This window comes from Felis catus, chromosome E3 (assembly GCF_018350175.1).
Source record: "Felis catus isolate Fca126 chromosome E3, F.catus_Fca126_mat1.0, whole genome shotgun sequence".
Taxonomy (NCBI): domain Eukaryota; kingdom Metazoa; phylum Chordata; class Mammalia; order Carnivora; family Felidae; genus Felis; species Felis catus.
In genome coordinates this window covers 36,533,511-36,554,767 of record NC_058383.1, presented here as the reverse complement: position 1 = coordinate 36,554,767, position 21,257 = coordinate 36,533,511, and the positions used below count along the sequence as shown (strand labels likewise).

At 45.9% G+C, this 21,257-nt stretch overlaps 1 protein-coding gene across 3 annotated transcripts in view; it reads left to right on the top strand.

Annotated features, from left to right (window-relative positions):
* Nucleotides 1-21,257, top strand: part of RBFOX1 (RNA binding fox-1 homolog 1) — a 2,060,838-nt gene that overhangs the window by 267,660 nt on the left and 1,771,921 nt on the right. For all 3 annotated transcript variants that reach the window (XM_045047971.1, XM_023246513.2, XM_023246510.2), the window contains one exon: nt 8,593-8,652. In XM_045047971.1, coding sequence (XP_044903906.1) covers nt 8,593-8,652 — 60 coding nt within the window. The remainder of the gene's footprint in view (nt 1-8,592; nt 8,653-21,257) is intronic.

The following is a 21,257-nucleotide window of genomic DNA, read 5'->3' as shown; positions in this document are numbered from 1 at the left end:
TGCACTTAGCTATTTTCTTTGTGAATATCCTAGGCCTTGATCCACTTGCCTGTCTTTGGAGAGAGCATTTGGAGGTATAGGAGCTGCCATGGTAAATGAGAACTGCAGGACCTCATGGCAGGGAATCTGGCAGTACTACTTGCAGATGTCCTGCTGCCTGGTGGGCTGACCTTGACTCAAAAGACAGCTCCCTCCAGGACAAAGACAACATTTACTCAGGGCTTAGACCAGTGGTTCACAGTCTGCCTGTACATTGTCATCACCTGGGGAGATTTAAGAATTATCAAAGCTTTTGCTTCAACTCCAGAGAGTCTGACTTGATTTGTGTGGTATCGAGTCCTGGCATTTTTTGTTTGTGTGTTGACTCGGTTAAATAGAGGCCCTCAAAACCTGTGTCCCAGTCTTAACCCCCTGCAGGAGCTGGGAGAGAAAACTGAAAGTATGTGTGACCTGTCCCACTATTGCTTATGTGTAAACCACATGACCAAGCCACTTTAGTATAAGACATTGTTCAAAAGTGACCACACACACACACACACACACACACACACACACACACACACACACACAAAGTGATCACACAGCCTAAAGAATGGTAGAAAATATTTGCAAATGATACATCCAGTCAGGCTCTTGTACCTAAAATATACAAAGAACCCTTAAAGCTCAATTATTAAAAGACAACCCAGTTTAAAAACGGGTAAAGGATCTGAAAAGACAGTTCTCTGAGGAAGATAAACACATGGCCCACAAGCACATGGAAAGATGCTGGACCATATTAGTCATCAGGGAAATGCAAACCAAAACCACGATCCAGTTCCACTTGACATCCAGTAAGGTGGCTAGAATAAAAAACACAGGTAATAACAAGTGTTTATGAGTATATGGAGAAATTCGGACCCTCACACACTGCTGGTAGGAATGTAAAATGGTGCAGACCCTGTGGAAAACACTGTAGTGTTTCCTTGAACAATTAAACATACAATTACCACAGGGCCGACAACTCCTTTATTCCTATATACTCCTAGGTGTATACTTGAGAAAATGGAAAACATATGTTCACACAAAAATGCATACACAAGTGTTTGTAGCAGCGTTATTCATAACAGCCAAAGGCAGAAACAACCCAAATGTCCATCAAAAGATTAGTGGATAAACAAAATGTGGTTTAGCCATGTAGTGTAATATTTTTTAGCCATAAAAAATGAAGTTCTGATATGTGCTACAATTTGGATCAACCATGACAGCATTATGCCAGTCACAAGACCGTGTCTTGTATGAGTACCTTTATACTAAATGTCCAGAATAGGCAAATTGATAGAGACAGTAGATTAATGGTCATCTAGGGCTAGAGCGGGATATGGAGGGGTAAAGGGTGATGGTTAAATGGGATTTTTTTTAGGTGATGAAATATTCTAAAAATGACCCTGGTGACAGTTGCACATATCTGTGAATACACTCAAAACCAGTGAATTGTACATTTTAAATGAATTATATGTTAGGTGAATTTTATCACAATAAAACTCTTAAAAAGTGAGTGGGAACTATGGCCCAGGGCCTAAGCCCTTTTCAGCTTCTGCCAATTAACTAGCTGTGTGATTCTACATTGAAGTACATAGTAAATGCTCAATTAACTGTGGCTTTGCTTTTCTGGCATTATATTTTAGGAGGTCCAGGCATCTTGTCTGTAGCTGTATTAGAGTTACCATTGCCAGATGTGGGCTGCTGAGTGTCTCCATGACTGAGTGACATGTCCAAGGACCATAGTCCTCAATGCATCCCCACGTAAACATTGGCCAACACTGTGTTCAGTGACATGGGAGCCTGGAAGTGTGTTTAAGTGAGAATAACATAACCAATTTATACTTGAAGATAATTCCAGTGGTATGGAATAGAGGAGGGTGAGCGGGGGAGAGAATAGGGCCAGGGAGGCCTTGGTGGAAGCCACTGTAGAGAATGTGATCTGAGTTCAGGCATGGGCACTAGGGGATGCATCTCACAGGTAGGACAGTACAGCTTGGGAGCAGATTAGATGGACAGGTAGGATTACAGGGTTGGCTTTTGCAGAAATGGAGAGAGGATGGTTTGGGACCACCTGGATATATCTGGAAAACTAAATACTGCATAAGGACGTAGGTCAGGTGAGGCCAGGGCTGGGGTGGTTCATGTGGGGCAGGATGGGGAGGAACAATGGATTCCTGATGAGAGAGGTCCAGAAGATGGACTTCCCCAGTCTCCTGGGTCCTGGTCTGCCAGTGAAAAGCTGCTGGTCCCATTCTGTGATCTCTTCACGGATGGTTTTGTGGGGTGGTGGAGGCAATGGGAACGTGTGATGGAAAGGCCTCGTTCACTCACAGGGTGTGCGAGAGAAAGCCTAGCGTGCTACAATTTCCTGCCTGAGGTTCTGGGGTTTGTGTGACACTTCGATCATGGGGCCATGGAAACCAGGAAGCACTGTGGTCTGGGGGACAGCGCAATGGCTTTGGATGCAGGGGTTCCAGGGTTCTGACCTGGAACTGCCTTCTCGGTTAAGTTGTGCAACCTTGGGTGAGTTGTTTAACCTTCCTTAGACCAGTTTACTTGTCCGTTAGTTGAAGATGGTAGTTCCCTCTTTCTAGAAATGGGTGACATCATTACTTCTATCTTCTGGATAAAGGATCTCTGATAGTAGGAGTGAAGTATCTTGTCCAGCGTCATGGGGCTCACAAGTGGAACAAAGATGGTTTACACACTGGCGGTCAGCCTGTTTTCTTAACTGTCACACTAGCCTGTCTGTTGATAAAGAGTAGCTACACAAACTTGGCCGCTTAGACCACGGCGTCTACATTTTGAGAAACTCCACAATAGACTGGGTTGAAGAATCCTGTAAGATCAGTCTTCCTCATTTTACTTATTTTACAGATGCAGACTCTGAGGCTCAGGGAGGTTAAGTAACTTTCCCAGAGTCACACAGCAAATCAGCCAGACTCCTGCCTTGAATCCACCTGTACCTGACCCCCTGTTGTGGCTCTCTTTCCACTTTCCTGCCTTGACCTGCAGAGGGTCATTTTGCTGAACCTGTTAACCCTCTCCTTTCCAAATTCATACTCCATGCTATTAGGCCACGGGCCCAGGGTCTCCCCTGGTGCTGCTCTGACTGATGTGAAACTCAGTTTTCCGTAGCTTCATCTATTGATGCCTTAGACAACAGCCTAGTGTTTCAGAGAAGTCTGCATGTTACAAAAAAGGGCAGCAGGTGTTATTTGGGCTAAATTGACCTTGAAATTGATTTCTTTATTTTATGACTTACTGAGAGGAGATTAATACTTTTTTTTTTCCTGCAGTCTGAAACAATTTACATGGTAATAGAAGGCATAGTCAGTCAAATAAATTGCTGGAAGTGGTCGTGTTCCAAGGGAAAAAAAATACAGAGCTTACTCACATTGATTTCTTTGCCCTGGGGAGAAGCAGAGATTTTAACATCTGGGAATAGGGAGCTAAATTTTATCTCTCATTTTAAAAGCAGAGGACTGAAGAGCTTAATCTGACATTTACACGGAATTTTCTAAGTTGGGGGAAACCAGGGAGCCGACTTCCTTGCTGAAGGTAACTGGCATTTTCTCAGAAGGACTCCCTGATCTGGGGGTGTCAGGTAGGGCCTAGATGACATTTTCGGAAGATGGGCCTTGGGAAGTTGGATGCCTCCTTGCCTTCCTACTGGGCAGTGGCAGGGATTGGTGGCATTGGGAAGCTGGTGATGCCACGTCTCTTCCTAGAACCAAGTGGTGCTGCCGAGGGACGATGTGAGTGGAGATCCTGCTGCCAGATTTCTGGGCTTTGCCGTGTGGCTATCCTACCCGGGGACGGGATTTGATTACAGCCGTGCACCAGTTAGTATACATGGATGGGTGGCATTTCTGATTGTGTTGGGATGGGTTCTTAGACTACACCTCTGGGCTCAGCAGGAAAACTCAGTGCTCCATTAGTACTGCCTGCCCTGAGAACACAAGGGGCAAGTGTAGTGTGCCACATACTTGAACTTCACAGTAAAAACCCTTAAACTATCCCCTCCCCCCATGCCATCATTTCTGCATTCACAGCACACTGGCAGGGTTCTTGTCCTCCAAAGCAACCCCAAGTCATTTACATTATGTGAGCTAACTTTTTTTTTTCAGACAATGGCAAGAAATGAATCCCTACCCAAAGGGTTCTGCTAGAAATGCCTTATGTCATGACACTAAATTATTTTCTTTGAAAAAAAAAAATTTAAGGTAGAATAAAAATTGTTCATCAAAAATACATGCCCAGAGTATACAAGAGTCAGAAGTGTAAAATCCCTACTTCCCTTCTATTCCATTCTGCTCAGCCAACTTGCTCCTATCTCCAAAATTAGCCATTTATTTTTACCAGTTTCTTATCTATCTTCCAGAGATTTCAGTGCATACAGTATATATGCATATAATCTTAAAACAAAGAACAGATTGTAGCATACTATATGAACCACTCTGCATTTTACTGTTTTTCTCTATCATTCCATATCTAGCTGCCTCATTATCTTTTCTGAGGTTTTCTGGATGCACCATAACTGATGTAGTTGGTCTCTGAATAATGGAAATTTATGTTGCTCCCAATATTTTGTAATTAAAAAGAAATGCTTCAGTGCATATCTTTGGCATTGGCCATTTTCCACATGTGCAGACATTCCATAGCAGAAATTCCAAGAAATGAAAACTATCCCTTTGTTCAGTGAGTTACAATTTTTTTCACCTTGTCCTTTGTCTTGTACTTTATGGTCTTTTTAAAAAAAATTTTTTTTTAGATTTATTTACTTTTGAGAAACGGAGTCAGACAAAGCGTGAGCAGGGGAGGGGCAGAGAGAGAAGGAGACCCCGAGTCTGAAGCAGGCTCCAGGCTCTGAGCAAGCTGTCAGCCTAGAGCCTGATGCGGGGCTCGAACCCACGAACTGTGAGAACGTGACCTGAGCCAAAGTCGGACGCTCAACCAACTGAGCTACCCAGGTGCCCCAATGGTCTTATTTTTTTTTATGCAGAAAACCTGATTTGAAAATTTTTATTCATTTTTTTTATGTCTTTTGGGTTTTGGTCATAATTATAAAGTTGTCAGCTCTCTGAGATGATAAAAATCTACGTGATTTGATTATGTTAGGTCCTCCAGTTGGTTCAGCCATTCAGGAGTTATTCTGATTTTTTGCCTGGGCAAATGCAGCCTCCATGGTAAGGTGGACTTGTCTATTGTCTGTGATCACCTAGGGCCCATGGTCTGGCCTTGTCAGCTTCTCACCCTGCCCTGTGTCTCCCAGAATCCAGACTTCTCCAGGAGTCTCACACTTCTGTAGTCGGGACATGTTTGGGTACCGTGGGCCTGGCGGACATTTAGAAAACTGGCCTCACCTGTCTTTCACACCTGGGGTCCCTGCAGGTCTTACTGGCTCCATCTTTAGGAACCCACCATGCCTCCAAACCCCAGCACAACTTCTGTCCTTTAGCTGTGGTCTTGGCCTTCTGTTTATCTGAGTTCTGTTTAAATGACTTTAAAAGTCATGTCTGTGCAAAGAGTGTCACATTCAAATGCTGTCTGTCATGGCTCTTTGGGAGCTCACACCAGTTCATGCCAAATCCTCTATAGGGTGATGCCAAATGGCCCCGTGGGGCTCTCTTGCTTGGTCGTTGTTTAAACTGGCTGAGTCCTCACTGTTGGTGATCCGTGTCCCAGCTTTTGAAATCTGCCAACCAAGACACAAAAGGGCATGAATTCCAAGGGCAGAATACTGGACTTCAAGGGCAGGAATGAGGTCCAGGGAAGGGGTCCACTGCACTTGGGACAAAGGAAAAAGAGATGGGCAGCAACTATGGGTTGCTTAGGGTCCTACTCAGTGATGTGGTAAGGGGGAGAGAGAGATCTTCTCTTTCGTAATGAAAAATTTTCATTACGATACACCAGGTTGAGTCAAAAGATACAGAAGTTTATTATAAGGACTCAAGGAGACAAGTGAGGCTTTCTGGAAACCAGAACAATGTCAGACAGCCCTGCTGCCTCCCCTCTTTTGGAGAGATCTTCCTTCTCTGTTGTCTGCTTCTGGCTTAGAACCCACTTAGGTGCTTGTCACTGTTTCCAAGGTGAGGATGCAAACAGGCACAGGGAACTGGGTGTATTTAGCTGCTTTGTTCAGGATAACACAGGGACTGTGTAAAAAAGGATGGGGGGCTGCCAGTTAGTATGGAGCAGACACAATCACAGGGTATGAAAGGGTCTAATGGTATCAGAAGTCCTCTGAGGACAGTGGGCTGAGTTGGTGCCATTCCCACCTCTTAGGGGTGAAGGCTCCAGACTAATGAACATGAGGTGGAAATACCACAAGGAGGGATCCTCAGCTAAGTAGGAGACTGGGCAGCTGGCTGCTGGGAGGGGCTCGGGAGGTGAGGAAGGAGCCAAGAGAAGGAGGCAAGTCTCTAGAGGGGACAGCTGGATAGGAGTTGCTCAAGTGAGAGGGTTCCCAGGTAAGATCCTACTTGAGTGTAAGGGTCTCTTTCTAGGCCTGGGGACTCTTATCACTGTGGCAGGAACAGCTCACCTAGGGCCTCCCTTCTCCTTTCTTCTGGTCAGATTCCTCTGGAAGGCTTAGATTTGGCTGCAGCCACACTTGACCTTCCTGTAGTAATGGCTGCTACGGAGCCAAGAGTGGCTTTGAATACAAGTGCTTTGGACCTCAGGAGCCCAGAGACTTTCTCCATGTGTCTTGGTCCCTATTCCTGAAAGAGACTCTGTAGTTGGTGCATCCCTTGACCAGCTGGAAGTAGGCAGGGGGGTTGGGTCCCTTTCAAAGAAAGGACCACACAGACCCCAGGGGATCTGTAACACTTGGAACTTGTCCGTTAGGTGAGATCTGTTATAGGCCTGAACTCCACTCAAGCATAGCTTCTATTTGCCTCTATAGAAAATGGGACCAAGAGACAAGGAAGAAAAAATAGCCATTTTCAGACAATAGACATTTGTCAAGGGAGAATAAGTATATCTGTCTGCAAAATCATGCTTTTGGCAACATCTTCCTCCTGTCTCCCCTCTAAGGCTGCTGCTTTAGGCGGTTGCTGGAAGGCGAGGGGCATAATTTGTGTTTAAATCCATCCTTCCCTCCCTCCCTGAATTCGTTAATCATTTCAGTAATGGGTGGGTGGCATGGGGACCATCTCCCATGCAGAGGAAGGAGGGGTCCAAGCACAGTTTTGGTCTTGTGGTTGCTGGATTTTTCCATGACCAGTGTCTTTGGCAAAACTGCAATAAAGGGAAATACTGAGAGGTTTTCCTTTTGTCGGTGTGTGTAAACTATTGACAGAACTCTGTTCATGGGTCTAAGTAACTTGTGGCTGGTACAGGAGAGTAGACAGCTTCTTCTCTCTCTCTTCCTGTCTTTCTTCCTCTGTCTCTCTTGATACCTTTCTATATCTCTGTCTCCCTCGTTTGTGTGTGAATGCACACATACCTCTCTCTCTGCCCAGGAGGTTTAAGAGGTGACTCCAGGTCAAACCCCACTGACATGGAGTTAACAACAATTTGGAGCTTGAGGGTTGGATGTCGACGGACTGTAACTATGTCCTCCCATGTGCTCCCATGGGTCCCATGTGCTATGCCTCACGGAGAAGTGGGAAAGGTGTCAGGGGAAAATACAACAGCACAGTGAACATCCATCCCTTCACATCTGGGTCTAAGCTCTGCTTTCACTGCACCCCTGCCCAGGTACTTCAGACAGGTTCTCAGCCTCTTTGTGATTCTGTGCCCATAGCATGGGGCTGGGATGGAGACCAGCTTCTGATAGCCTTGTGAGGGTTAAAGAACAAAGTACATGAAGGGCATTAAGCACACAGCAATGCAGGTGCTCCAGGAACAGGAGCTGTTGCGGGGGAGGGGGGGGGCAGGGGAGGGCGTGGGAGGGCTTGGGATGAGGCTGTGGAAAGTCAGCCTGGACCAGTCATGGGGCAGCAGGATGCAGCCCTCAGGCTGGGGGCGGGGGGGGGGGGGGGGGGGAGTATCTACTCTTAGAGAAGATTCTAGACCATTGCTGCCTAATAGAGATGTCTGGAGAACCACACATGTAATTTAATATTTTCTAGTAGCCACATTAAAAAGTAAAAAGAAACAGATGAAATTAATTATAATAATATATTTTATTTTAAATATTCACAATATATTTATATATTTAAATACAACATACTTTATTTTAATATACTGTTAAATATCATTTTGATGTGAAATCAATATACAAATATTAATGTGATATTAATATTAATGAGACATTTTACAATCAATTTATTTTTTTCAGTAGTGTCTTCAAAATCCAGAGGGTAGTACATACTTCTAGCACATTTCAGCTCACACTAGTTGTAGGTGCCTAGTAGTGGCTGCTGTGTTGGGCAGGGCAGGTCTAAACACCTCCCACCCCCCCACTCCAGGAGGCGGTTGGAAGGAGAGAGAGAGAAAGCAAGTGGGATGACTAAAAATGGTGAGAGACCGTGGGTCATGCTAAACTGGGCTACTCCAAATTGGAATTTTGTCTTCAATGTGGGTTCCTCCACCTGTCTTTGTTTTTGTTTTTGCCAGGACTACAAATGTGAGAACTCAGCCCTCCTCTCCAGTGCCAGGAACAGTCCACAAGACTCAGTAAGTAGAAGCATTTTGCTGAACGCATTAGATTTAGAAACCGCTTTTGCATCCTTTTCGGCCTCCTTGCTCTCCGTCATCAATCACCAGGACTGGTTTTTACCTGAAACTGATCTTGCTGGAGAAGTAACTGGGTTTGAGGGGAATAAATGTTCCCAGGCACTCACAGAATTTCTATTAGGAAGCACCTGGGGCCGGAGTCTCAGTCTGTGTTACAAGATAGGAAAGCTGAGTTCTCCCCTCAGAGAAGAGCCAGGCCCACTTGGGGGACACATCTGGGGCAACAGCGACAGGTAGAGGGACCATGGGCTGGTCTTTTTGCTTCTTGATATGGAGACAGACCCCAGGGTGGTGAGAAATGGAGGGATTGTCCCCATAGGAATGTCAATGAGTGCTTTGAAGCCCCATGTCCTGGTACAAGGTTTGGGTTATTAGGACATAGGACTGTTGCTGGTGCTAGATGTGGATTTCTATGCTCCCTCCACATGTCATCCAGGTCTACAGGGGGCAGGGACACTCCCTGTAACTGCAGTTCCCAAAACACTCCTCCTCGTCCTCTCTGGGATGTGAGAACTGTGTGGTACGGTCCGAAAGTGTGTTAAGTTTGTTTGTCGCTGGTGACTATGAGATGATTTCAAAGGGCCCATAGACCTTTGTTGTTGTTGCTTTGTATTAGTCACGATGTGTTTAGTTTGTTGTCTTCATGGCAAGCAATGCTGGCTTTCTATTTATGGTAATGACGTGAAATGTCTTTAGAAAATATTTTTTTAAAGACATGAGTTGACTTAGCAAAGAGTATGGACTAAGTTTGGAGGTAATGATAATGTAGATATGGCAAGATATTGTGGTGGTGATAAGAGCATGGCTGAGAGTAAATTCTTTTATCAAAAGATTTCATGGGGCACCTGGGTGGCTTAGTTGGTTAAGTGTCTGACTTCAGCTCAGGTCATGATCTTGTGGTTTATGAGTTTGAGCCCCACATTGGGCTCCGTGCTGACAGCTCAGAGCCTGGAGCCTGCTTTAGACTCTGTGTCTCCCTCTCTCTCTGCCTCTCCCCTACTCACCGCTCTCTCTCTCTCTCTCCATCTCAAAAACAAATAACATTAACAAATAATTAAAAAGATAGTCACATGACCTTGGGCAGCATCTGTGTGTGATCTCTTGTTGGTGTGCCCCCCCCTCCCCACTTAGGACCCAGTCTGTGCTGATACTTGGTGCATACTAGACATTCGAAGGACCCACTTCTTGGCTTCTATCTGTTCCTCCCAAATGACTTTTGAGGCTAGGTTTTTACAATAAACTCATTGCTGGATCACCTGAAAGAAGTGGTCACCAGTGATGCCAAATGGAGGAGGAAGAAGAGGAAACATGATGAGAAATGACCACCACACAGCTGGCTGTCTTGTCCCACTTTGCATTTGACCAAGTGTTTGATCTCTGTGCTGATTCAGTCCCCTCAATGACCCCATCACGTAAGTGCTGGTCCTGTCTTCATTTTGTGGATGAGGAAACCAAAGCTTGAGTGCAGTAGAGAATATGTCCAACATCACACAGCCTGGACTCCCTCTCTGTTGCACTGTGTCAGTGTCCACAACTCCACATCAAGTCTCTGTGGTAGTCTCCCCACTGTGTAGATGGGGAAATGATTGCTAGCTCACGAATGTGTATTTTATCTCCTGGCACATAGAAAAGTACTCTAGACTAGTGGTTTAAAAGGACAAACATTATCTCACAGTTTCTGGGGTCAGGAATTTGGGAGTGGCTTAGATGGGAGGTTCTGGCTCAGGGTCTCTAAAGAACTGGCATGACCATCATCCTCAGGCTTGAGTGGGGCTTCAGCTCCTCCTATGGAGACTCTCCATAGAGTTGTTTGGGTGTCCTCATGACACGGCCCTCTAGGAGGAATAGAGAGCAAGGCAGAATCCCTGACACCTTTTGTGACCTATCCTCAGAGGTCACATGCTCTCACTTCTACTGTATTCTGTTACTCATGCAAACCATCCACGATGAAATTGTTGTAGGGGGTACACACAAATGTAGATACCCAGAGGAGGGATCATTGGGGGGCATTGTGGAGGCTGAGTACCACACTCCTCATGATCTTAGAAATAACTGTGTGTTTTATGGCACACACGAGTCTAGTAACCTCACATTAAGCCTGTGGAAAGAAAACATAAATATACCAAACCCATTTTGCAGGTGAGAAAATGGAGCATGGAACAGGGAAGTGACTTACAAGTCTTGAAGCTGGTTATGCTGTGCAGGAACTTTTAAAGAGAAAGATGGAAACATGTGGAGAAACCTCCCCCCACCCACTTTAATGCTCGTTATCCACAGTAGGACTAAAGGTGTCTGAGATCTCTCCTTTTGCCAGGATCCTAGAAGAGCACCCCTGCCCCCCTGGATTTTCAACTTTGTTGGATTGGGTTGGATATTCTCTGGCCCTTAGCCCCACCTCATTAAGGCTGATGGGGTCTCTCCACTGGAAGTAAAGACGGTATCCTGTTTTCTTTTTCTACCGGAACCTGAGGAGTTTTAGAGGTTTTCTGAGGTCAGCAACCCTAACCCACCCCTTCTTCCCTACCTCTGACCTTCGTAGTACTGCCATTCTGGGTCCTTCTGGCTGGAATCCATGGATCAGTCTCCCAGCCTAATGTGTCCTAGGTAGAAGGAGTCATTTTTTGTGATTTTTGGTTCGTGGCAACATGTGGTGACCGATGATTCCATCTCACGTGTTTGAAAGCATAAAACATGTTTAGTCTTTGATGAAGTAATCACACTTGTAGGAATTTACACCTTGGCGATGAATGTGTGAATGCGAGAAGCTGTGTTTGTATATGTGTTGAGGGATGCTTGTATTAGCAAAGAATAATAATAAAGATATGGCCTCAATAGCCATCAATAAGGAATTGTTTAAGTAAATTACATGCATCCATAAAGTCCAATCCAAGCTGCTGCTAGAATTTTGTGGTGAAGATTTATGTTTATGGACTTGGAAAGATGCTCATGACATATTGTTGAGTGAGAAATACAGCATATATCATATGACTCCAATTATGTGCAATTATATTCATATATCTCCCTGTCTCTGAATGCAGAGAGAGGTGTCAGAAAGGCAGATGGGGAATTGAACTAAATTGGTAGTTTTGCATTTTTCTTTGGACTCTTCCAGTTTTATTTATTTATTTTTTACGGTGGGTGGTTATTTTCCTTGATAATAGTAAGAGTAGTAGTAGTAGTCATAATATTGATAGTGACTATTTATAAAATGAAGAAGTGAGTCTTAGGCTTTAAGTGAGGTGCCCAGGGCAGTTGATGACATTTTATTAAAGTTTTATTCTTAGTTGTCATAGAAATGCTGCAGTCCCTTTGGAAGAGTGAAAATGGGGCTCAGAAGACTGAACCAGGGCCTGGAGACAGACTTTCTTGTCCTTGGCTGCCCCAGGGGCCAGAAAGTCTCAGGCTTTGGCATCTTGCCACCACTTCTACTCACTGCCCTGCCCTGTGTTGCCACACAGCTCCCCCAGTTCTGACCTCCAGCTTTCCAATTGGGAAAGCCTCCCAGAAAGAGCCTTTCTGGGATACAGCAGATGTGACTCACTTGTGTCCAGAGTCCAGGACATAACAATAATGATAGCATTATTGGGCACCTACGAGGTACCTGGCATTGTGCTGAGTGTATCAAATGCATTATCTCATGGATACCTAGAACAGCCCACCAAAGGAAGAACTTTCCCTAGCCCCATTTCCACAGGTGAAGAACAGCCTCAGAGTCAAGTGTCTTGCTCAGAGTCTCATAGCTAATAGGTGGTATATCTGGGACTCAATCTGGATTTCACTGTTGCCCGAGCTGAGTTGCACCGAGGCCACCCGCTTCTGTTTAATGGTGCAAGGAACATTTCTGGGAAGATCTTAGATGTAGGGATGATTCTCAAGTCAGCAGGGAAGGTGAACATCCTGCCTGGTCAAAGCTACTTGTCTTTGCTTAGGTATCAGATGAAATGGTTATGTTGAGGTGACATGCTGGAGGCCTAACATACACCTGTCTTTAAATATTGGGGTCATTTGTAGTCAAATAGTCACATGATGGGAGGCACTTGGAAAATGAGGCTAAGAAACTTGCAGATTTACACTCCATTCTGGGGTTCACTCTGGAGTGAATGTGTCTTAAAATGGATGGAAGTGACCCTGCTCCAGCATGAAGAACACTACTACTCTTTTCTCTTTCTTGATCATACTGGAGGCCTAGTTGAGTTAAGTGTCAGAGTCCGAGTTTCTACTTTGTTCTCCTTCATTCCAGAGATGCATTTCATAACGTCTCTATTCCTCTGTCACAGAAATATACTATATTCATTTTCTTCTGTACAAAAAATTGCAGAAACTTAGCTTAAAGTAACATCTGTTTATTATCTCAGTTAACATATATCAAAGGTCTGTGGACAAGCATGGTTGGGTCCTCTTCTCAGAGTCTCCCAAGGCTGCATTTAAGATGGCAGCTGGAGCTGGGGTCTCATCTGGAGCTTGGGGTCCTCCTCTGAGTTCAACTGGTTGTTGGAAGAATTAATTTCCTTGCAGTTGCAGGATGGAGGACGTATGCTCATAGAAGCTTCCTACACTTCCTTGCCACATAGCCCTCTCTATAGGCAGTTCACATGATGGCAGCATACTTTCTCAAGGCCAGCAGGAGAGTCTATTTGGGCATGCTAGCAGGATGGAGTGCTACATATATATGTCCTCATACAATCACGTACGAGGCATTCCATCAAATTTTCTGTCAGAGACAAGTCATGGGTCCTGCCCCCACTCTTGGGGAGGGATGATCCATGGCATAAACCTGGTCTTTCCACCCCAAATACTTGCTTATCAAAGTCTTGAGACAAATCTAGCTTTCTCTTGGTCTTTGGGCCAAGTGCTCCACTCCAGCATCTTTCTGTGCTGCATCCTCCTCTTCCTCCCCAAGTAAAGGGCTCATAGCTCCCCCAGGCCCCAGTCCCCCCATCATTGCTGGACTCTACAGCATTCCTGACACCCAGCTCTCTGGGTGTCTTCCTCCCCATTTGTATTCTGTGGGACACTCCCTGCTGCAGCCACCACAGCAAATGAATATTTAATGGAATGCTGCCACCTTTTGGAATTTAGCAAAAGTGATCAGTATTGTTTAGAGGGGTGGATGTGAAGCTCTTGGAAGAAAACACAGTCCTATTTCCTTGTACACACCCCAGCATACACACACACACACACACACACACACACACACACACACACGCACACACACGCGCGCGCGCACATGCACATGCACACATGCGCTCACCCAGCCTTTATTTCCACTGGGGACTGACTAAGGTTTGATGCAAGATTCCAGAAGGAAAAAAAAAAGGAGCCAGTTTCTTCTTGAGGCAGGTTTGTTCGTCATTTATGCTCTGGTTCATAATCACTGTGAGTGCTGACAGTCCTGTGCCGTTTCACACTCCAAGAGGCAGCAGAATGTATGAGCAGGAGCCTTGGTGCATTGGGTTGGATTTCGTCCCTGGTTCTGCTTCCAGCCCTCCAAGGATTTCAGCTTCCTTATCTACCTTCCCAATGGGGGGTCTACCAGGCTCTTTTGGCTCTCAACCTCCTGATTGCAGGTTGTGATGTCTGTAAGCAGGTATGGGAAGTAGGTAACACCACATTTATAGGTGCCAAATAGGAGTGGTGCTCAGGCTATTTCTTTCCTCAGGAGGAAAGACTTAGTCATGATTAGTAATTAGGGGACAGTGGCAGCACGAGTGCCATCCCAATGCCAGGTATCTCATGGAGACACAGTAGCCAACACAGAACTGCCCGCTCCCCTGCATCCCCCACTGCTTTCCTACCTGTGTATTCAAAGGTTTCACCATCCTCCTGTCCCCCAGCATCCTTTGTATTTCCCTAGCTTACTCCAGTCTGAAGTCACCAAAGTTTGTCCATTCTCCCTTGGCATATCCTTAGTGGACCCACTGCTCTGGTTCACACCCTTGTTATGGCACGTCTGGATTATACAACCAGCTCTAACCAGTCCTCTGCTTTGGACTTTGCCTTCTTCAGTTAGCAGCCTCATAGGCTTGACCATGACTCTCCTTTTGAGCATGCTTCGGTAGCTCTGTGTGATCTGAGAATAGAGTGCAAACTCCTCTGATTCCAAGCATGCCATTTGGACCCCATATTGCACTCCTCCAGTCCTGGTCTCCCTGACTGGGCACCCTTCCTTAGGTTATCACCTCTGCTCCACTTCCCCCACTCAAGCCTGACTGCAAAACTTCCTAATCACCCATCAAGATCAATCAGAAAAGTGTTGTTCAAAGATTTCCCCAAGTCCTTCTGTTCTGTTGAGTTGTTGCATTCCCTGGATACCCTCTGCCCTCCCTTCCTCCCTTCCCTCCTCACCTCCTTCTTTCTCACTTCTCCTTCTCATGTATCCCTCCCTTCACTTGCCTCTCTTAAACTCTTGTACTCACTGCTGAGAGTCACAAGATACAAAAGTGAAGTAGACCTAGACCCTGCCTTCAAGGGGCTTGCGGTGATGACGGAATAAAACCATGAATAAAAGAAACCTATAATTGAGGCACAATCTGATTGCTTCTTAGTGGAGGCAGAATACAGAATTTGGTGGTGGCACAAATAGGTGGTCAGAGAAGGCTCCATGGAGGAAGTGACACTTAGAGTTGTGGAGGACAAGGGGGATCCTCACAGCAGTTGCAGGGGCAGGGATTTTAGGTAGAAAGACTCCCATGGGCATGGACTTTAGTCTGACTCAGATTCTAGAGGAGGGGGTGTTAGAGAAACAGGCATGCCTCGGTGCTTTGTGATGGGCAGGAGTTGAGTTTTTGCTGTGATTGGTGTGGGGCTACAGAAGGGTTTTAAGCTGGTGATTGCCTTGATCCGATTTGCATTTTAGACAGATCTCCCTGGGACCTGGCTTAGGAGCTGAGTGACTGGAGGAAGCCTTGGTTCCTCTTGGGCATTTTTCACTCCTCCGACCCCCTGGAGCAGGCCTCCGGAGCAGAGGGGTCACCAGCTCGGCGCCCAGGCTTCCAGGCACGCTCTGCTTCTCATTGCTAATATGCCTTTCTATAGCATCTGCTCGGCAGAAAACCAAGTGTGGGGACGAGATAACAGCATTAAGAGCAGAAGGACAAAGCTGATACTCGGGGCAGTGAGACATGGAGGCTTAAATTCTTTGCCTTCAAAATGTCGCACATGATTTTGGCCACGTGGTCCTGATTAAAGCAAGCCAGGCTTGCCAGGATGAAATGCTAAGTGGTGCTTGTGACCCCGGGCACAGTGAGTGCAGAGGTCTGCTGCTCTGATGAGCATCCCTGCCCTTCCTCCCCACTGCTTTCTGCCAGATAAAAGAAGGAAATCTATTTAGTGATTTTTCCAAATCCCTGAGGATGGCTATGCCCCCTGGAGACACAGTGATACTGACAGGTTTCCAATGTTAGCATCCAACTTGAGGTTGGGAATGGGGGTCTTGTCTTCTCCCTCCCTCCTGAGGGAGTGTCTCAAATACAGTGGACACTCAATGAATACTTGTTAGCAAAATTAATGAGTGGAAGAAATCAGTCTTATTGATTTGGAGCACCCCAAAAGGCTTCTTCATGCCTCTCCCAAAGTCAGTACTACCTCTCCCCAACTACGCTCCTGACTTTATTATGAAAGATCGCTTTTACTCATTCATGAACTTCACCTAAGCCCCAACAGTACATGTTCATCAGCCTTCTTTCCTGCAGCATCATCCCCAGGACATCCAGCTATGTTCCTGCATGTATCAGTCGTTTCTCCTCTTGAAATTGTTGAATAGTATTTCATTGTTTGCCTTTGCCATCATTCTCTGGAATTCTTGATGAGCATTTGGGTTGTTTTCAGTTTGGGGGGTATGTGCACTTGTGTATCCATTGTTTGGTGGAAAGATTCATCCATTTCTCTCAGGAAGATGCCAAGGATGTATTTGTTTGGTCACATAATAGATATGTGTTTAGTTTTAGTAGATGCTACCCCCACATTTTCCACAGTAGTTGTATATATTACCACTCCCACAATGAATGCATATGAATCTCCCTTGTATGTTAAGCCCTTTAAATGCATATGTCGTGAATTGTCACAACGTCCTGGGAGGCAGGTGCGATTCTTACTACCCTCATTCAGAGGGGCACACCGTGGCTCTGCTAACATGGCAAAGGTCATGTAGGTACTCAGTGATGGTGGGGACCTGATGCAAGGATGCTTCCAGAATGGCAGCAAGTCTTAGACACAGTATACTGTGGATTCTGGACAAGCAGCTCTGCCATGGAGAGGCCAGAGGGGGTGTGGTGGAGTGGTTGTGTGCACAGACTTGTGAACCAGACTGGACCCCCAGCTCTTCTTCTTCCTTCTTGTGTAAGCCCAGGCAAGCATTTGGACCTCTTGGTGCCACACTTTTCACATTTGTAAAATGGAGTTGATGAATCAGGTTGTTGTGGGCATTAAATGTATTAACGTAGGTAGAGCCTTAGGGATGGGCCCTAAGGAAAGGTTAACTCATTAGTATTTCAGCTCTGCCCAGTTTGAGTGCTGGAGTTAACTCCCTGGGGAAGAGGGCTGTCTTTCAGCCGGCTCTAAAAATTTTCAGATAGGCTACATGATTCTCCCCCCTTCCCCTACCCTCAGAAGGGAGCTGCCTCTCCTGATGAAATCTGGAATCTAATTTTGAGCCCCAAGCATTGGTTTCACAAAGCCTGCTGGGGTGCAGCCTGACTGGTCCCTTCTGAAATGAGTCTCTGCTCTTTACTGCCCCTAATAAGAAATGCGGTCTGTTTGCTCAGGGTTTTACCCTTTATAGAAATGGTCGGATTCCTTTCTTCTCCGCATCTCCATTCCACAAATCCATGCCAAATATTGATGTTTGATAACTACAAATATCACACATAGCTTTTAATCAAGAGAGATGGAGGGAAGATAAGGGGAGTAAATACATCTCTGTAAGGTAGTTCAATATTCTCAGTAACGATTTTACGAAGAAACAAAATAAGTGGGAGGAAGGGGGGAGGGCTCAGTGATATGTGTCAGGATGGGCTGGACCACCTGGAACATGCTGGACCATGCCTGGGCCCGTGCTCCCAGCCTGTGGCTTGGATTTAAGTTAGATGTTCATTACCCGAATTGGTAGATGGTATCTCATTTTACAGAAAGGAGAGATCTATTTTAAATGTGAATTTCCAATATGCCATCAGTCTATTCCATTACTAGCAAAATACATCGAGCCAAATTCTGTCCTCTGTTGTCGCTTGTCTGAGATGGGTGTGGAATGTGAATGTCTGCCATCCTCTGCTCGAGGCAGAAGTCAGCCTGCTGGAGACCGAGTGGAGGTCAGCGCCAGACTTCAGGCCACCAAGTTTCTGTTTCCTTCGCGTGGGCACAAAGGGCAATAGTCTGATCCTGGAAGGTTGGTAGGTGTTAAGCATTGAGACATACTTGCCCAGGGTTATTCCAGACCAGAATTTGGTCAAACCAAGTGATACCTCATGATCTGAATCCAAAGCCCATCCACAAGGTGGCCCCCAACAGCTCACTGCAACCCGAGACCCATCTCAGTGCCTGTGTGTTGTAGGAGCTCAGGACCTTCTGAGTGAGTGAGTGAGTGAGTGAGTGAGTGAATGAATTGGTGAGCTTGTCTTTCCACCAACATCATTGTTGCTGTTTTGTTTGGCTCCTACTTTGGCTTTTCTCACCCTTCATTAGTCTTTTGCTTTGTATTTTGATGTTCTCAACCTTTTATAATTGATAAAAATGATCAGTCTCAGAAACCAATGTCAACAAAAACTAGTGATCCACCCACTTATCCACCCATCTATTCATCCACTCATTTGCTCATTCATCAATCTATCTGTTTACTCATTTACCCGTCCAATATTGGGCACCTGCCATGCGTCAGACCCCACGTGGCTGCTTTCCTTGTAATGGTAAGCCCAGATGCACCTGGCTTATCTTCCTAGAGCTTACAGTCCAGTGGGAGGCGGATTAAGTATACTAGAGGATAATCCTACCTAGAGGATATCTATAAGCAGAGATAAGTGTTCCATAAGGAGGAACATGGCTCTGGGACAGCCTATTACAAGGAAACCTGGCCCAGATGGTAGGTATGTCTGAGGTTTTCCCAGGAGGAGACTCATAAGCTGAGGTCTTATGGCAAGGGCAGTGAGTAGAGGATTTCAGGCAGAGGGGCAGTGTGTGCAAATATCCTATGGCCACATTATTTCCCGGCACTCTCAGAGGTCAACTAGAGTGACTTAAGATCAGAGAAGGATCGGTGGGGGGGGGTGGGGTGGGGTGGGAAATATTCTAGATGAGGCCCAAAGGGTTGACAGGATAGGTGGCAGCCCACGTTGTGAAGTCCCAGGCCATAGGAAGGATATTGATCTTTATCCCAAAGCAATGGAAGATTTTGGGGTTTTTTTTGTTTTTTTTTTTAATTTTTTTTCAACGTTTATTTATTTTTGGGACAGAGGGAGACAGAGCATGGATGGGAGAGGGGCAGAGAGAGAGGGAGACACAGAATCGCAAACAGGCTCCAGGCTCTGAGCCATCAGCCCAGAGCCTGACGCGGGGCTCGAACTCACAGACCGCGAGATCGTGACCTGGCTGAAGTCGGACGCTTAACCGACTGCGCCACCCAGGCGCCCCAGCAATGGAAGATTTTGAATGGTTTTGAAGGAGGTGATCTGATTTGCTTTTTGTGAAGATCCCTCTGGTTCCTTTGAGGGTCCTTGGCTGGAGGAGGGGAAGAATTTCAGAGGCCATGAGATGGAAACAAGCTGGTGGCATGGCAGTGGTCAGCCTCCTTCAGGCTTGAGTAGGATCTCTACCTGCCATCCAGGTGGACCTCCTTCGAAAGTCTCAGGACACTCATAGGTTGACAGTACATTTGCACTTGCACAGTTGAAGGTGGGTTCCCCAGCATAAGTCTTCCAGGTTCTTGGCAAAGGGAGCATAAATAGACCTATTTCTGTGTAACGGCTGTAGCCTTACCCCCACCCCACCCCGGACACACAGAGATCTGCTTGCTTTCATAGCTGTCCAGCAGGCTGATGGTACCAGGTCACAGCCCAGGATATGAATCCCAGAGGCTTAGGTTATGTTGTCTAAAACTAGGGGGAGAGATGAGGGAAGGATGGAGGTGTAAAAATTAGGGATTTTCGTTATTAGATGTCTGCGAGCTGATAGTGACACAAGAATGTCAGATCCACGTCATGGGTCCAGTTTGGATTATCATTTTGTGGGAGGAAGTGATCTGGTGCTCAGACCACAGTGGAACTGTGTTTATGGGGCCTGAGATCTAGGAGGAGGATTGGGAGAGTCCTTGATACCCGAGTGCTTCTTTGAATGTCTCCAAGTTAGAATTCTGGCCTTACTCTTATTTTACTCCCCAAATCAAAGTAGGTGATTTTTTCCCCTAGCTACTGTCAGATAAGTGGATTCATGGATGGGCATCTGAAATCCTTCTTTCCGATCCCTTTGTCTCCCATCTCCCCCTGCAGGGTTCCAGCCACCATCCACTCCCAAGAGTTTCACCTTTAAGGCGACTGTGGGAGGGAGTGTCAAATCCTATAGAAGCCCTGAGGAGAAAGTCCAGCCTTTTTCTCACTAAGATCAGCCACCTCTTTTGGAAAATTCTTAAATATTCTCATTCCTACCAGATCTCTTTGCTGTCTTAACAAAGATTCTCTCTGTTTGGGAATTGGGGGTCCGATGGGGGGCCCTTTTCTGTTACATGCAGCCTGGGACTTGCACTTTGTTTTCAACAACTGGGACTGCAAACATTTTTAAACCAGAAGAAAAAAACAAATTTGCGCATGGGTTAAAAACAAACTCCATCTCCCTCCAGGCCCCCCTTGGGGATTGTGCAGGAGGGCTCTGGACAGGTGGGGGGAATTTTCAATGCAACTTTCATCTTTCTGGTTTTCCTGCCCGAGTCCACAGGGATTTCATAAACATTATGTTGCTCAATTTCGGTTCAATGGCACGGAGTCGTTCCAATGTGTTCTAATTACTCAGACATAAATGATTTCTGGTGCACTTTAAATGATTTCGGATGCACTTTTGTCTATCAAGCTGCTGATTTATAACTCCCTGGGACTTTGATGTTGTGCTTCATTGATTTCTTTTAAGGCTCTTCAGAGGTATATTTATTATAGGCGATACATTTCCCTGTTCATTTGCTCCATAATTCTGAAACACTCTCATTTTCCACTTGTCAACACTCCATCCCTACCTCCTGCGCTTATGCTGTCCCAATAACAAGACACATTTATTGAGTGCTTGCTGAATGCAGAACCAGGTACTAGATGTTATTGGGTTAGTGGAGTTACACAAATAAAGCGTGCGTGCACACACACACACACACATTTCTTCCAATGGCATCCTTGTCATTTAGACAAAGGGACAACATACACAGAGACTCAGTGATGTGACAGAAGGGAAAGAACCCAGGGAGGCCCCTGGGGTTAGTCCATGAGCTGTGAAGGATACCTGGTAGAGAAGGATGACAGGTGGGTGGGGTCAAAACTTTGTGTCCAGATCCTTGCAGTGATGGTCCATGGGAGTGGTGC